General features: G+C 40.7%; 2 protein-coding genes across 2 annotated transcripts in view; one reads left to right on the top strand and one right to left on the bottom strand.

The window, feature by feature from the left end:
• The window catches only part of LOC137427197 (amine sulfotransferase-like), a 490,514-nt gene that overhangs the window by 63,320 nt on the left and 407,957 nt on the right, over positions 1 to 19,237 (bottom strand). The gene's annotated exons all lie outside the window — the stretch shown is intronic.
• LOC137427190 (protein FAM162A) overlaps positions 18,980 to 19,237 on the top strand; it is a 36,476-nt gene continuing 36,218 nt past the window's right edge. Inside the window, exon 1 of the mRNA XM_068116446.2 lies at positions 18,980 to 19,174. Coding sequence (XP_067972547.1) covers positions 19,021 to 19,174 — 154 coding nt within the window. The 5' untranslated portion in view covers positions 18,980 to 19,020. The remainder of the gene's footprint in view (positions 19,175 to 19,237) is intronic.

The raw sequence follows: 19,237 nt of genomic DNA, 5'->3' as shown, positions 1-19,237 counted from the left end.
GTTGAGGCGGTGGTAATCGCCGCATAGTCACCATCCAACACCCGGTTTGGGCACGATGTGCAGGGGCGAGGCCCTCGCGCTATTCGAGCGCCGCACAATTCCCAATTGCTCCAGCGCGTCGAATTCCGCCTTCGCTACGTCGAGTTTGGCCGGGTCGAGGCGGCGAGCCCTGGCGTAGGCCGGTGGACCTGTGGTCGGGATGTGGTGTTCGACGCCATGCTTGACGGCGACGGCCGAAAACGTCGGCTGCGTGAGGGCGGGAAACTCGACGAGTAGGCGGGTGAAATCGTCCACGGCCGGGAGCGCGCAGGCTAGCTTGGTCGGAGCGGAGCCACTCAATGAGCAAGCGAGTGAGCTGAAGGGGCTCTGCGTTGATGAGCCGACGCCGTTTGACGTCGACCAAAAGCCCATGCGCGCAAAGAAAATCTGCACCCAGCAAGGCCATGGGCACGTTCGCCGTGATGAAGTCCCACCTGAAGCGCTGGCCCCCGAAGCAGAATGCGACGCTGCACGAACCGAAGGTGCGGATGGAGGAACCGTTTGCGGCGACCAAGGCGGGGCTGCAAAGCGCAGCATGTTTGTCCTCCACCGAGACGGGTATCACGTCAGGGTCACCAATTGTGGGAGCTGCGCTCGCACGATAAAATCGGACAAAATGGACGACGCCAGGAATTAAGTTTCTCTGAGGTATTTATTCCCGGCTCACTCAAACGAACTCAAAAGCACTGAATCAGCCCATCGAACGGGCGGTAATATATATCAGAAACTCAACACACAAAAGCCACGCCTCTCAGGCGGGGCGTGGTATGCAAATAGATAAGCCACGCCTCTCAACGGGGCGTGGTATGCAAGGCAAGCGTTCACCCAGTAAAGGCAAGTCTCAACACGCCCGGGCGAGTCCGGACACGTGACCGCTCGCCGGTTGCGTCATCGGCCGGTGCAGGGTAATTGTGTCATGCTACCGGTAACCGCTACAGTGTTACGGATTCATCACTTCCGTTGTTGTGGTTTTCATCCACTTGACATCTTTCTGATATTATGTACTATTATTGTCTTCAAAAGTTTTATTGTTCATGAATCGTTTGCAAAGGTTAAAAGCGTTAATGTTTAAAAGAGACAGGAAGCCAGATCGGGAACCGGAAGACAAAAAAGAAGGAGAAGAAGAAGAGGGCATGGCGAGTGAAGTCAGACAAGACGCGTGGCTTCCAGCTCCGTAGCGAGCGTTATCAAACGAAAGTCGTGAGTGAACTTTGAGTTTCCTTGAAAGGAATTTCCTGTGATAGGTGTTATCGCTGGAGGATTGAGAAACCTGCGGTCAGGTTTAGGCATGGAGATTCTGAAGAATCCTCGCCGGGTCGCTTCGTCTCACGGAAGAGCTGTCGGCCATTTTGACCCTCGCGCTTCGTTCACCGAAAAAGGTTTTGCTACGCGTCAGCTTTTTCTCACCATCCTGTCGTCTGTCGGGGATGTGTGTGTGCAAACGCTGCGTTTGAAGATTACGCTGCAGTTCGCTGAGTGAACTGTGAACGTGCACCTCGAGTTGGCCTTTGGTTTTGGACCACGTGACTTGCTACGCTTTGCCTACGCTTACGCCACGTCAGCATCAACTGGGTGCGGGTCTCGATTCGATCTCGCTCTGACATTCACTGGAGGGGATCACCTTTGAGTTATAGAGACATTGAGGAGTGTTCTTTTTCACTCACTTGGAGCGCAGTGAGTTATCTTACTTTAGCTGATGGTACCATCATAAAATGTATTAAGTGTTCTTTTGATTGCCATTGGTTGTATCGTTATTCCTGTGTGATTTTTAATACAATATTTGTTCGTTTATAATCATTGGTGTGGTTTCACTATTGTTTCTGACACAGAATAATATATTTTTCTGCTGTGGCTCCTCTCGGGACTCAGAGGTACATCGCGACCAGGGAGTCGGGGAGGAGCACGTAACAAATGTTAAAAGGTGAGGGTTACCAATCAATTAACATTTCCATTTTTACAATGTTAAAATGTGAGGGTTACCAATCAATTAACATTCCCATCTTTACAATGTTAAAATGTGAGGATTACCAATCAGTTAAGATTTCCATTTTTATAATGTTAAAAGGTGAGAGTTACCAATCAATTAACATTCCCATCTTTACAATGTTAAAATGTGAGGATTACCAATCAGTTAAGATTTCCATCTTTACAATGTTTAAAGGTGAGGGTTACCAATCAGTTAACATTTCCATTTTTATAATGTTAAAAGGTGAGGGTTACCAATCAGTTAACATTCCCATCTTTATAATGTTAAAAGGTGAGGGTTACCAATCAATTAACATTCCCATCTTTACAATGTTAAAATGTGAGGATTACCAATCAGTTAAGATTTCCATCTTTACAATGTTAAAAGGTGAGAGTTACCAATCAATTAACATTCCCATCTTTACAGCACCTGTTGTCGGAGGTGAAATGTTCAATCCATTTTGACCGAGCTCAGGTTTACCTTTACCTGCTCATGTCCTCGTAGGTGATGTGGAGGAAGTTGGGATGCGCATTCTCGTACCAATCACGCACGTGATCAAACCAGGACTCGATATATACTGCACAGAAAATACGAAGTAAGTCAAATCTTTGGAATAGACAACACAAGGTACATGGAGATGTATAAACAAGGATTTGTATTCGGTGGGTTTGATAGGGTGATCCTGGTTGGTGTTCCCATCTGAGCACCGTTTATGATGTCATGACTTGAATATATTCACGAGCTCATTCTGTGATGCCATGTTGAAAACTCCCGTTTATGGTAAATCCCTCGTTTCATTCCACGCCTTGTTTTAGTTATTTTGTCTGGAGCGCTTGCCACTGGGTGTCAGTGTCCTCTGGATAATTACAACTCTTCTGGCTATTAAACTGTCAGGAGAGGCAGCGAGCCTTGTCAGACGAAGCGATAGCGCTCATGAACCCACAATCAACATCTTTGGGGCGCATGATGCTGTCCTTCTACCTGCGCAGCTCAGTGTGGTGTAACCATGGCACAACCATGCACCATGATGTATTTATAGTGATTCGGAACACGCACTGCCCAGCAGATGGCGCTCAAGCAGCTACATGCAGTAATCTACATACATCTATAAACATCTACATACATCTACACACATCGATATACATCTACATACATATATATGCAGTATTCTACATACAGCTATATACATCTACATACATCTACATACATCGATATACATCTACATACATCTACATACATCGATATACATCTACATACATCTATATGCAGTATTCTACATACATCTACATACATCTACATACATCTACATACATCTATATACAGTAATGTACATACATCTACATACATCGATATACATCTACATACATCTATATACATCTACATACATCTACATACATCGATATACATCTACATACATATATATGCAGTATTCTACATACATCTATATACATCTACATACATCTACATACATCGATATACATCTACATACATCTACATACATCGATATACATCTACATACATCTATATGCAGTATTCTACATACATCTACATACATCTACATACATCTACATACATCTATATACAGTAATCTACATACATCGACATACATCGATATACATCTACATACATCTATATGCAGTATTCTACATACATCTACATACATCTACATACATCTACATACATCTACATACAGTAATCTACATACATCTATGTACAGTATTCTACATACATCTACATACAGTATTCTACATACATATACACACAATAATCTACAAACATATACACACAGTAATCTACATACATATACACACAGTAATCTACATACATATACACATAGTAATCTACATACACACACAGTAATCTACAAACATATAAACACAGTAATCTACAAACATATACACACAGTAATCTACATACATATACACACAGTAATCTACATACATATACAAACAGTAATCTACTTTACACACAGTAATATACATATACACACAGTAATCTACAAACATATACACACAGTAATCTACAAACATATACACACAGTAATCTACAAACATATACACACAGTAATCTACATACATATACACACAGTAATCTACATACATATACAAACAGTAATCTACATACATATACACATAGTAATCTACATATACACACAGTAATCTACAAATACACACAGTAATCTACAAACATATACACACAGTAATCTACATATACACACAGTAATCTACATATACACACAGTAATCTACATATACACACCGTAATCGACATATACACACAGTAATCTACATATACACACAGTAATCTACATATACACACCGTAATCTACATATACACACAGTAATCTACAAACATATACACAAAGTAATCTACAAACATATACACACAGTAATCTACATACATATACACACAGTAATCTACATACATATACACACAGTAATCTACATATACACACAGTAATCTACATATACACACAGTAATCTACATATCCACACAGTAATCTACAAACATATACACACAGTAATCTACATACACACACAGTAATCTACATACACATACACACAGTAATCTACATACATATACACACCGTAATCTACATACACACACAGTAATCTACATATACACACAGTAATCTACATATACACACCGTAATCTACATATACACACAGTAATCTACATATACACACAGTAATCTACATATACACACAGTAATCTACATATCCACACAGTAATCTACAAATACACACTACACAAATACACTACATATCCACACAGTAAACATATACACACAGTAATCTACAAACATATACACACAGTAATCTACAAACATATACACACAGTAATGTAGAAATACACACAGTAATCTACATACATATACACACAGTAATCTACATTCATATACACACAGTAATCTACACATACACACAGTAATCTACATCTACACACAGTAATCTACAAACATATACACACAGTAATCTACATATACACACAGTAATCTACATACATATACACACCGCAATCGACATATACACAGTAATCTACATATACACACAGTAATATACATATACACACAGTAATCTACATATACACACAGTAATCTATACACACAGTAATCTACATATACACACCGTAATCTACATATACACACAGTAATATACATATACACACCATAATCTACATATACACACAGCAATCTACATACCCACACAGAACTCTACATACATATACACACAGTAATCTACATACATATACACACAGTAATCTACATATACACACAGTAATCTACATATACACACAGTAATCTACATACATATCCACACAGTAATCTACAAATACACACTACACAAATACACTACATATCCACACAGTAAACATATACACACAGTAATCTACAAACATATACACACAGTAATCTACATATACACACAGTAATCTACATACATATAGACACAGTAATCTACATACATATACACACAGTAATCTACTTTACACACAGTAATATACATATACACACAGTAATCTACATATACACACAGTAATCTACAAACATATACACACAGTAATCTACAAATACACACAGTAATCTACATACATATACACACAGTAATCTACATACATATACACACAGTAATCTACATATATACACAGTAATCTACATCTACACGCAGTAATCTACAAACATATACACACCGTAATCGACATATACACACAGTAATCTACATATACACACAGTAATCTACATATACACACTGTAATCTACATATACACACAGTAATCTACATACATATACACACAGTAATCTACATACATATACACACAGTAATCTACATACATATACACACAGTAATCTACATACATATACACACAGTAATCTACATACATATACACACAGTAATCTACACACATATACACACAGTAATCTACATACATATACACACAGTAATCTACATATACACACAGTAATCTACATATACACACCGTAATCTACATATACACACAGTAATCTACAAACATATACACACAGTAATATACATACATATACACACAGTAATCTACATATACACACAGTAATCTACATATACACACAGTAATCTACATACATATACACACAGTAATCTACATATACACACAGTAATCTACATACATATACACACAGTAATCTACATATACACACAGTAATCTACATACATATACACACAGTAATCTACATACATATACACACAGTAATCTACATACATATACACACAGTAATCTACATATGCACACAGTAATCTACATATACACACCGTAATCTACATATACACACAGTAATCTACATATCCACACAGTAATCTACATACATATACACACAGTAATCTACATACATATACACACAGTAATCTACATACATATACACACAGTAATCTACATACATACACACACAGCAATCTACAAACATATACACACAGTAATCTACATATACACACAGTAATCTATACACACAGTAATCTACATATACACACAGTAATCTACATATACACACAGTAATCTACATACATACACACACAGTAATCTACAAACATATACACACAGTAATCTACATATACACACAGTAATCTACATATACACACAGTAATCTACATATACACACCGTAATCTACATATACACACAGTAATCTACATACATATACACACAGTAATCTACATACATATACACACAGTAATCTACATACATATACACACAGTAATCTACATACATATACACACAGTAATCTACACACATATACACACAGTAATCTACATACATATACACACAGTAATCTACATATACACACAGTAATCTACATATACACACCGTAATCTACATATACACACAGTAATCTACAAACATATACACACAGTAATATACATACATATACACACAGTAATCTACATATACACACAGTAATCTACATACATATACACACAGTAATCTACATATACACACAGTAATCTACATACATATACACACAGTAATCTACATATACACACAGTAATCTACATACATATACACACAGTAATCTACATACATATACACACAGTAATCTACATACATATACACACAGTAATCTACATATGCACACAGTAATCTACATATACACACCGTAATCTACATATACACACAGTAATCTACATATCCACACAGTAATCTACATACATATACACACAGTAATCTACATACATATACACACAGTAATCTACATACATATACACACAGTAATCTACATACATACACACACAGTAATCTACAAACATATACACACAGTAATCTACATATACACACAGTAATCTATACACACAGTAATCTACATATACACACAGTAATCTACATATACACACAGTAATCTACATACATACACACACAGTAATCTACAAACATATACACACAGTAATCTACATATACACACAGTAATCTACATATACACACAGTAATCTACATATACACACAGTAATCTACATACATTAAACAATCACACTAATTTTTTAATCTCTCAAAACCTCACCCAAATTGTTTCCGCTCCCACTCGTATTCCTGTCCGTGCTTCTGATGGAAGATACCTGCTTGACCTATTTCTGTGTTCTAACCCAGGTGATTGTGTTGCCGATGTTCTGCCTCCAATCGGTCACTCGGATCATTCCACTGTTTCTGTTTGTGTCTCTTCCTCCTCATTCTCAACTCCAGTGCATCCTTTTCACCGCCCGGTGTTTCAGTTTGGGAAAGCTGATTGGGAAGAGTGTTGGTCCTGATATGACTGCCAATGGAATATTCCCAATGGATCGGCACAGGTATGGACATTTATATTCAAGGGTCTCTGGAGTCCAAATGTCTCTTCCGTAAAGCAAGTAATCTCTGTAAAAGAGTTCTTGAGGATGCCAAGCAACAATGTGCTGCTTCTGTAGCCGATTCCATTGCGACTCAGCGGATCGGCTCTCGGGACTTTTGTCGGATTACCAAGAGTGTACTAACCAAAATAAATCCTCTGTACCTCCTCTCTTTCATGGACCTGAGGTTGTTACTTCACCTCTGGATAAGGTTAACCTCTCTTCAAATCGCTTTGTTTCTAATTCTACCCTCAATGAGCAGGGATACCCTCTTCCTGATTTTCCATCTTGTACAGGCTCTGATATTTCTGGTTCATTTATTTATTTATGTTGAAGGCTCCAGGCATGGACTATATAGTTCTCGTTGAGGTCAGGCCTCAAATAAAGGTGCTGCATTGATAGAGAAGTGAAGAAAGAGAGAATAGTCCAAGTCTCTAGGAGGTTTTAAGGAAGTAAAAAATCGGCTTTTTGAAAAGGGGAAATTCCTAACTGTTTGGAAAAATATGGGAAGGTAAAGAGTTCCAGAGTTTGGCAGTGGAGGGGAAGAAACAAACATCATAACGGCCCACACTTGAGTTGCCAATGGCTACACAATAATCATAGGATGTAGTGGTTGTCAAGTATGCCGTGGTCTCGCTAATGTCAGGTGCCACTCTAAGTTTGTTCTACAAATATTTTCATGGTAAATGTTCTGTCGGACTTTCTACGTTGGGATAGGCGGAGGTATAATGGCGGAGAAAGAGAGAAAACTTTGTGGCGTAATTTGAGCGGGTCGAGTTTTGAGGTCAGATTGGGAGAGTTGATATGTCGAATTATTTTGGATTCAATTTTCTCCAGTAAGTTTGTGGAGCTAGAACCTCCCCAGATGTGAGAGCAGTTCTCTACACACGGACGAATCGATCCTTTATATAGGTGAAGAAACTGTTGAGAGAAGAAGAATCTTCGACATCTGAACAGGGCTCCTAGTTTCCTCGAGGCAGACTTAGCTGTTTGTGTAATGTGGGGATTCCAGGATAAATTTCAAGTTAGGGTAATACCTAGTAGGTTAATTATATAACATGGTGTAATTGTGGAGCTTTCAAAGGAGATTGGAGAGTTGAGAGGAGTTTTAGAGAGAGAGATGGGAAGAAATTGGATTTTAGAAACAATAAACAACTTAACCTGATTACATTTGGCCCCCTGGGAAATCTTGTCCAATTCCGAATTTAAAGACGTGGCTTTGATCAAACAAGATGCAGATCGAATTAGGGAAGATGGAGCAGATGGGAAAAACATGGAGGAATGTAATGTCGAGTCATCAGCGTACGAGTGCATTTGGTTATTTGTAGAAGAAAGAAGGTCGTTGATAAAAAGAAGGAAGAGTGTTGGAGACAGGACACAACCCTGGGGGACACCGCTGTTGATAGGTTAGGAGGGAGATGTTGAACCATCAACAATTACAGAGATAGAGCGGTCGGAGAGAAAGCTCAATATGAGAGAGCAGAGTGAAGGAGGAAAGCCGAAAGCCGAAAGCTTGGATATTAGACCCCGATGCCAAACTCTTTCAAAGGTTTTTGAGATATCAAGGCCCACAACAAAGGATTCCCCAAAGTCTCTCAGAGAAGAGGCCCACACATTTGTAATGCAGGAAAGGATATCACCGGTAGATCTTGCCTTGCGGAAGCCATATTGATGGTCAGATAGAAGATTGTGAGATTCAAGATGCTTGAGGAAATGGAAATTGAGAAGATGTTGAAAGACTTTGGAAATAGTAGAAGTCAGAGCAATAGGACGGTATTTGGAAGGGTTTGAACAATCACCCTTCTTTAAAATTGGCTGTACTAAGGCATGTTTCCAGGAAAGAGGAAAAGTTTGGGTTTTTTAACAAAAACGAAACAAACGAGTGAGCACAGGAGCAAGTTCTGAAGCACACTCCTTCAAGAGTCGAGGAGGAATGCCATCTTGTCCGTATGTCTTGCTTGTGTCCAGAGAGAGGAGTACTTTTTGACTGCATGAAAATATATTATTGGGAGGAGCATTGGATTGGTAAGGGGTGAATCAGAGGGAGATGGAATGTTGGAGTCATCCAATGTGGAATAATTAGACGAGAAAAAATAACCAAAAAGAGTTGCTTTATCAGTCGGTGAGATGGGGATAGTATCATCAGAACGGAACAGTGAAGGAAAGGTTGAGCGACAGAAGTTGTTGGCGATATTTTTTTGCTAAGGACCAGAAAGATCTATGAGTGAAAGAAGATGAGAGGTTGTCACATTTCCTTTGGATGAAGGAATGCTTCAGCAAGCTATACAACCTGTGCTTGTCTGATTTGGTGTTTCCATCATCCTGGAAAGTGGCTTCTGTTGTCCCTGTTTTCAAGGGTGCAGGTGAGCATGCTGAACCAAGTCACTATCGCACTATCAGCCTGCTTCCTGTAATCAATAAGGTATTTGAATGCTTCATCTATGATAAACTTCTCAGCCATCTGGAGGACAATTAACTTCTCACTGACTGCGAGTACGGCCTTCGCTATTCTCGCTCTATTAGTGATCTGCTATCCTTAATTACGGATCATATCAACAGGGCATTGGAGATCAAGGGTTAAGATCGATTAGTTGCTTTGGATATCTCAAAAGCCTTTGATAAGTTTGGCACAGGGGTCTTCTCCACAAGCTTCAGTCACATGATGTATCTGGAATAATGCATTCAATCATCTGTTTTCTTTACAAATCGCAAAGTGAAGGTGGTACTTGAGGGTCAATCTTCTCCAACATGCTCCATCAATTCTGGTGTTCCACAGCGTTCTGCTCCACAAGCTTCAGTCACATGGTGTATCTGGAGTGATGCATTCAATCATCTGTTTTCGTTACAAATCGCAAAGTGAAGGTGGTACTTGAGGGTCAATCTTGTCCTACTTGCTCCATAAATTCTGGTGTTCCACAGGGTTCTGCTCCACAAGCTTCAGTCACATGGTGTATCTGGAGTGATGCATTCAAACATCTCAGCTTTCTTTACAAATCGCAAAGTGAAGGTGGTACTTGAGGGTCAATCTTCTCCAACATGCTCCATCAATTCTGGTGTTCCACAGCGTTCTGCTCCACAAGCTTCAGTCACATGGTGTATCTGGAGTGATGCATTCAATCATCTGTTTTCTTTACAAATCGCAAAGTGAAGGTGGTACTTGAGGGTCAATCTTCTCCAACATGCTCCATCAATTCTGGTGTTCCACAGCGTTCTGCTCCACAAGCTTCAGTCACATCGTGTATCTGGAGTGATGCATTCAATCATCTCAGCTTTCTTTACAAATCGCAAAGTGAAGGTTGTACTTGAGGGTCAATCTTCTCCAACATGCTCCATCAATTCTGGTGTTCCACAGCGTTCTGCTCCACAAGCTTCAGTCACATGGTGTATCTGGAGTGATGTATTCAATCATCTCTGCTTTCTTTACAAATCGCAAGGTGAAGGCGGTACACGGTGGTCAATCTTCTCCTTCTTGCTCCATAAATTCTGGTGTTCCACAGGGTTCTGCTCCACCAGCTTCAGTCACATCGTGTATCTGGAGTGATGCATTCAATCATTTCCGCTTTCTTTACAAATCGCAAGGTGAAGGCGGTACTTGATGGTCAATCTTCTCCAACTTGTCCCATCAATTCTGGTGTTCCACAGGGTTCTGTCCTTGGTCCCACATTGTTCTTTGTTTATATCGATGATCTTCCTGATAATGTTCTGTCTCAGCTAGCCATGTATGCTGATGATTCCTCACTCTACTGTACACCTGCTGATTCACCGAATGCCACTCGTAATGAGGTTGCAGTTTCTCTGGACAATGATTTAGAGAATGTGTTGAAGTGGAGGCACGACTGCCTGGTAACCTTCAATGCAAAGAAAACTAAATTGTTGTCCATATCTCGCTCTAGAAACAGGTCTTTCCCTTCTATGCAAATGGGATCTTCAACCTTAACAGAATCATTGGAGCTTCGGCTTCTTGGTCCTGACATTCTTCATCTCCGTTGGGATAGGTACATTTCTGGTATTGCTAAGAGTGCTTCCAAACGAGTTGGTTGTCTTCATCGAGCGTAGAGGTATTTACCTCCTGAGGCCATTTGTACCTGTATAAGGCAACTATACATCCCCTCATGGAGTACTGTTGCCACATTTGGGCTGGAGCACCAGCCTGCCACTTATCTTTACTTGATAGGCTCCAGAAACGCACAGTCAACCTGGCTGGTGTGGAGATAGGATCAACTCTTCAACCTCTCTCTCACCGTAGGTCAGGTGCCACTCTAAGTTTGTTCTACAGATATTTTCTAGGTAAAAGAGGTCAGGTGCCGCTCTAAGTTTGTTCGACAGATATTTCATGGTAAATGAGGTCAGGTGCCACTCTAAGTTTGTTCTATAGATATTTTCATGGTAAATGAGGTCAGGTGACACTCTAAGTTTGTTCTGTAGATATTTTCATGGTAAATGAGGTCAGGTGCCACTCTAAGGTTGTTCTACAGATATTTCATGGTAAATGAGGTCAGGTGCCACTCTAAGTTTGTTCTGTAGATATTTCATGGTAAATGAGGTGAGGTGCCACTCTAAGGTTGTTCTACAGATATTTCATGGTGAATGAGGTCAGGTGCCACTTTAAGTTTGTTCTATAGATATTTTAATGGTAAATGAGGTCAGGTGCCACTCTAAGTTTGTTCTGTAGATATTTCATGGTGAATGAGGTCAGGTGCCACTCTAAGTTTGTTCTACAGATATTTCATGGTGAATGAGGTCAGGTGCCACTCTAAGTTTGTTCTGTAGATATTTCATGGTAAATGAGGTCAGGTGCCACTCTAAGTTTGTTCTGTAGATATTTCATGGTAAATGAGGTCAGGTGCCACTCTAAGGTTGTTCTACAGATATTTCATGGTGAATGAGGTCAGGTGCCACTTTAAGTTTGTTCTATAGATATTTTAATGGTAAATGAGGTCAGGTGCCACTCTAAGTTTGTTCTACAGATATTTCATGGTGAATGAGGTCAGGTGCCACTTTAAGTTTGTTCTGTAGATATTTCATGGTAAATGAGGTCAGGTGCCACTCTAAGTTTGTTCTGTAGATATTTCATGGTAAATGAGGTCAGGTGCCACTCTAAGTTTGTTCTACAGATATTTCATGGTAAATGAGGTCAGGTGCCACTCTAAGTTTGTTCTACAGATATTTCATGGTGAATGAGGTCAGGTGCCACTTTAAGTTTGTTATGTAGATATTTTCATGGTAAATGAGGTCAGGTGCCACTCTAAGTTTGTTCTACAGATATTTTCATGGTAAATGAGGTCAGGTGCCACTTTAACTTTGTTCTACAAATATTTCATGGTAAATGAGGTCAGGTGCCACTTTAAGGTTGTTCTACAGATATTTCATGGTAAATGAGGTCAGGTGCCACTCTAAGTTTGTTCTACAGATATTTTCATGGTAAATGAGGTCAGGTGCCACTCTAAGTTTGTTCTACAGATATTTTCATGGTAAATGAGGTCAGGTGCCACTCTAACTTTGTTCTACAAATATTTCATGGTAAATGAGGTCAGGTGCCACTTTAAGTTTGTTATGTAGATATTTTCATGGTAAATGAGGTCAGGTGCCACTCTAAGTTTGTTCTACAGATATTTTCATGGTAAATGAGGTCAGGTGCCACTCTAACTTTGTTCTACAAATATTTCATGGTAAATGAGGTCAGGTGCCACTTTAAGGTTGTTCTACAGATATTTCATGGTAAATGAGGTCAGGTGCCACTCTAAGTTTGTTCTACAGATATTTTCATGGTAAATGAGGTCCGGTGCTACTCTAAGTTTGTTCTACAAATATTTCATGGTAAATGAGGTCAGGTGCCACTTTAAGGTTGTTCTACAGATATTTCATGGTAAATGAGGTTAGGTGCTACTCTAAGTTTGTTACTCCCGCCAGGGAGTAATGCATTCGCTCGTGTCTGTGTGTGTGTGTGTGTGTGTGTGTGTGTGTGTGTGTGTGTGTGTGTGCGCATGTGTTCGTGAACAAGATATCTGGAAAAGTTCTGAACGGATTTGGATGAAAGTTGGTGGGATGATTGCCCTTGGGATAAGGAAGAATTGATTAGTTTTTGGTGAAGCTCAGGAAATTATTCTGGCTCCAGGAATTTTTTTTGGGAATTTTTTGGGGAATTATTTTTTCTGTTTTCCTTTAAAAACCATTTTCTCTGCAATAAATTGGACCGATTGAGAGAAATTTTTTATGGTAGGAGGGACTCGGTCTGCAGAATATTTTAATGGTAATTATGACGTCACAGGTCACGTGGTTCGGCCACCATATTGTTTTGAGTGAACAAACACTAAAATCCAATTTTCTCCAAAACGCCTGAACAGATCGAGGCCAAACTTTGCAGGCAGAATCGCATACCCATGACGATCAAAAAAGTCAGCGAGCATGACGGCATGCTTCACATGGTTTCAGAGTTATGACGTTTTTAAGCACAAACCTTTTAAACCTAGCTTCTCCCTCATTTGTGATCCAATCGAGGGGAAACTTCACAAATCTGTTCAGCATATCAGTCCACTAAAATGTCCTTTTGGAATTTGCGATAGGCCACGTGGTTTGGCAGACCGTTAATTAAACGCAAATAATAAAAACATTTATATCGCTTGAACCACTTCATTGATCGACGTGAAACTTCATACTGTAGTTCGAAGGCATGAAGAGTAACAAGTGAGCAAAATTTGAAGATGATTGGATATATGGCCTGGAAGCTAGAAGTTGTTATTGCGTGAAGAAGAAGAGTCTTCGACTGTGGACGATTAATTATATTTATCACATGTACAGACTTGCAGGCATCGTTTGACACAATGTCCCGGGTTAATTTGAACCTCAAATAAAATTATAATTCCAGATTTGTCAATGGCTGAGGTATATTAACAAAGGAATAAAACAGATTTGGCAAAATTCGAACTTTTTAAAAAAAGATCGCATATTCACTCAGGGTTGTGAGAGACTGAAGAAGAAGAAACATCGCATGGGCTTCCCAGACCAAGTAAATAATTCTGGTTCTGGCTCTACGATTTTCAGGTTTATTACTCCCGCCAGGGAGTAACAGTAACGCATTCGATCGTGTCCGTCCGTGTGTGTGTGTGTGTGTGTTCGTATGTTCATGTGTTCGTGTGTTTGTGAACAAGATATCTGGAAAAGTTCTGAACGGATTTGGATGAAAGTTGGTGGGATGATTGCCCATGGGATAAGGAAGAATTGATTAGTTTTTGGTGAAGCTCAGGATATTATTCCCGATCCAGAAATTTTTTTGGGGACTTTTTTGGGAAAGATTTTTTCTGTTTTACTGCATTAAAGCTTTTATTCTTAATTCTTAAATGATGTTTTTCTCCTCTAATTCCGAAATATATCAAAAAAAATTATCTGACAGTTAGAGCTTACTTTCTTTTTCATTTATTGTTTTGGGGAGAGGGGATGTTAAACAAAACGTATTATTCCAACTAAACCCACGGCTGGAGTATGCGCTCTACTGAGTGGCGTTCTAGTTCTACATATATTTCATGGTAAATGAGATCAGGTGCCACTCTAAGTTTGTTCTACATATATTTCAAGGTGAATGAGGTCAGGTGCCACTCTAAGATTGTTCTATAGTTATTTTCATGGTAAATGAGATCAGATGCCACTTTAAGTTTGTTCTACAGATATTTCATGGTAAATGAGGTCAGGTGCCACTCTAAGGTTGTTCTACAAATATGTCATGGTAAATGAGGTGAGGTGCCACTCTAAGTTTATCTATAGATATTTTCATGGTAAATGAGGTCAGGTGCCACTCTAAGTTTGTTCTACATAATATATCTTCATGGTAAATGAGGTCAGGTGCCACTCTAAGGTTGTTCTACAAATATGTCATGGTAAATGAGGTGAGATACCACTCTAAGTTTGTTCTATAGATATTTTAATGGTAAATGAGGTCAGGTGCCACTATAAGGTTGTTCTACAGATATTTCATGGTAAATGAGGTCAGGTGCCACTTTAAATTTGTTCTACAGATATTTCATGGTAAATGAGGTCAGGTGCCACTTTAAGTTTGTTCTACAGATATTTCATGACAAATGAGGTCAGCTGCCACTCTAAGTTTGTTCTACAGATATTTTCATGGTAAATGAGGTCAGGTGCCACTCTAAGTTTGTTCTACAGATATTTTCATGGTAAATGAGGTCAGGTGCCACTCTAAGTTTGTTCTACAGATATTTTCATGGTAAATGTTCTGTTGGACTTTCTAACTTGGTCCTCCCGTACGAGTGTTTGGACGTAAGACTCGGTTTGCCATCTCTGCACCCCCATACACTACAGCTGATCCAAAGGGCAAAACGAAAGACTATGCCCATAGTTTTATCTCTCGTGCTGTCTCGCTCTGGAATTCACTACCTGTAACGTGCTTCCCATTATCCTGTGATCTACTCAGCTTCAAGAATCTCAATTCCAACTTCCTACATCTTTGAGGATAAATCACATTTTACCTGATTTCTGCTATTTCCTTTATCTTGGAAGTTTTCTTGTTATTTTTTCTTTATTTATTTATCTTTATTTTGTTTTGCTTTATCCTTATCTTTTATAAACTTCCCTTAGCCCCTTACTTGGAGTGGCTTTGTGCCTTGTTTGGGGCGATTCCATCAAAAAAAAGACTTTGGATTTGCATATGAAGGTGACGCTGGTTGTATCATCTTAGGTGTTTTTTTTGGAAAAGGCAGAATTCCGAGACTTCGCTAAAAGGAACGCTGGGAGAGTTACTTACGGCAACTGATTGTGTCACCTGATCGACAACATGCCATTATCATGTGCTTTGTGTCACAAGATCGATCATATATCATTATAACGTGCTTTGCGTCACCTGATCGATCATATGCCATTATCATGTGCTTTGTGTCACCTGATCGATCATATGCCATTATTATATGCTTTGTGTCACCTGATCGATAATATGCCATTATCACGTGCTTTGTGTCACCTGATCGATCGTATGCCATTATCATGTGCTTTGTGTCACCTGATCGATCATATGCCATTATCATGTGCTTTGTGTCACCTGATCGATCATACACCATTATCACGTGCTTTGTGTCACCTGATCGATCATATGCCATTATCATGTGATTTTTGTCACCTGATCGATCATATGCCATTATAACGTGCTTTGTGTCACCCGATCGATGATATGCCATTATCACGTGTTTTGTGTCACCCGATCGATGATATGCCATCAGCATGTGCTTTGTGTCACCTGATCAATCATATGCCATTATCATGTGCTTTGTGTCACCAGATCGATCATGTATCATTATAACGTGCTTTGTGTCACCTGATCGATCATCTGCCATTAACATGTGTTTTGTGTCACCTGATCGATCATATGCCATTATCATGTGCTTTGTGTCACCTGATCGATCATATGCCATTATTATATGCTTTGTGTCACCTGATCGATAATATGCCATTATCACGTGCTTTGTGTCACCTGATCGATCGTATGCCATTATCATGTGCTTTGTGTCACCTGATCGATCATATGCCATTATCATGTGCTTTGTGTCACCTGATCGATCATACACCATTATCACGTGCTTTGTGTCACCTGATCGATCATATGCCATTATCATGTGATTTTTGTCACCTGATCGATCATATGCCATTATAACGTGCTTTGTGTCACCCGATCGATGATATGCCATTATCACGTGTTTTGTGTCACCCGATCGATGATATGCCATTAGCACGTGCTTTGTGTCACCTGATCAATCATATGCCATTATCATGTGCTTTGTGTCACCAGATCGATCATGTATCATTATAACGTGCTTTGTGTCACCTGATCGATCATATGCCATTATCATGTGCTTTGTGTCACCTGATCGATCATAAGCCATTATCATGTGTTTTGTGTCACCTGATCGAGGATCGATTTTTGTCGTTTGAAGAGTCCGCGGTTTCACAGGTTCATTAATTTACGTTTTCACCGAACCATGAATCCACCGGGTTTTCGTCATCTCGCTGTTTTACGGGTGCAATGTTCACGGTCCTCTTGTCCACATGTGCAATGGTCATGGTCCTCTTGTCCGCAGGTGCAATGGTCACGGTCCTCTTGTGCGCAGGTGCAGGTGCAATGGTCACGGTCCTCTTGTACGCAGGTGCAATGGTCACGGTCCTCTTGTGCGCAGGTGCAGGTGCAATGGTCACGGTCCTCTTGTCCGCAGTTGCAGGTGCAATGGTCATGGTCCTCTTGTCCGCAGGTGCAATGGTCACGGTCCTCTTGTCCGCAGGTGCAATGGTCATGGTCCTCTTGTCCGCAGGTGCAATGCTCATGGTCCTCTTGTCCGCAGGTGCAATGGTCACGGTCCTCTTGTCCGCAGGTGCAATGGTCACGGTCCTCTTGTCTGCAGGTGCAATGGTCACGGTCCTATTGTCCGCAGGTGCAGGTGCAATGGTCACGGTCCTCTTGTCCACAGCCGCAGGTGCAATGGTCACGGTCCTCTTGTCCGTAGGTGCAGGTGCAATGGTCACGGTCCTCTTGTCCGCAGGTGCAATGGTCACGGTCCTCTTGTCCGCAGGTGCAATGGTCACGGTCCTCTTGTCCGCAGGTGCAATGGTCACGGTCCTCTTGTCCACAGCCGCAGGTGCAATGGTCACGGTCCTCTTGTCCGCAGGTGCAATGGTCACGGTTAGCTCTTATCCACAGCCGCAGGTGCAATGGTCACGGTCCTCTTGTCCGCAGGTGCAATGGTCACGGTCCTCTTGTCCGCGGGTGCAATGGTCACGGTCCTCTTGTCCGTAGGTGCAATGGTCACGGTCCTCTTGTCCGCAGGTGCAGGTGCAATGGTCACGGTCCTCTTGTCCGTAGGCGCAATGGTCACGGTCCTCTTGTCCGCAGGTGCAATGGTAAACGAGTTTACAAGTTCACGAATGTACAGGTGCAGATGCAGCTCGAGCATGGGGGATGTCACTGTGATGAGTGTCGTGGGGATTGGGCACCTTACGTGACACATGGTATTCACTAACACTACTCATTCCGAGCTCACGGCACTTTGTGCTGCGCCGCTCCCCATTGGTTGACGCTTGGGTAAGCGCAGCTCCCCATTGGCTTACGGTGGTGGGCAGGGCATACCCCAAGCGCGGGAAATCGATGACCATCGCCGGGAGGAGCTTGACGACCCATTCACCATGATGCTGCAGGCGATGCACGGACCGCGAGCCGTGCTCCGTTGGATCCCCAATGCTACGAAGCACTGGACCGACAAGCAACACCGTGTTACCTTGACGTCTGAGCACAAGGTCTGCAATCACAGGCGCTGCTCGTCAGGTGATCACTTCAACGGTGCGTTTGCACACCTTTCCTGCACGTTCTTTGAATGTTCACTCACCATCTTGTGTTTATTGA

Source organism: Myxine glutinosa, chromosome 5 (assembly GCF_964187855.1).
Source record: "Myxine glutinosa chromosome 5, kmMyxGlut1.1, whole genome shotgun sequence".
In the NCBI taxonomy this organism is placed as follows: Eukaryota; Metazoa; Chordata; class Myxini; order Myxiniformes; family Myxinidae; genus Myxine; species Myxine glutinosa.
Note: the sequence above shows the minus strand (reverse complement) of the source record. Positions and strands in the feature narration are given on the sequence as shown.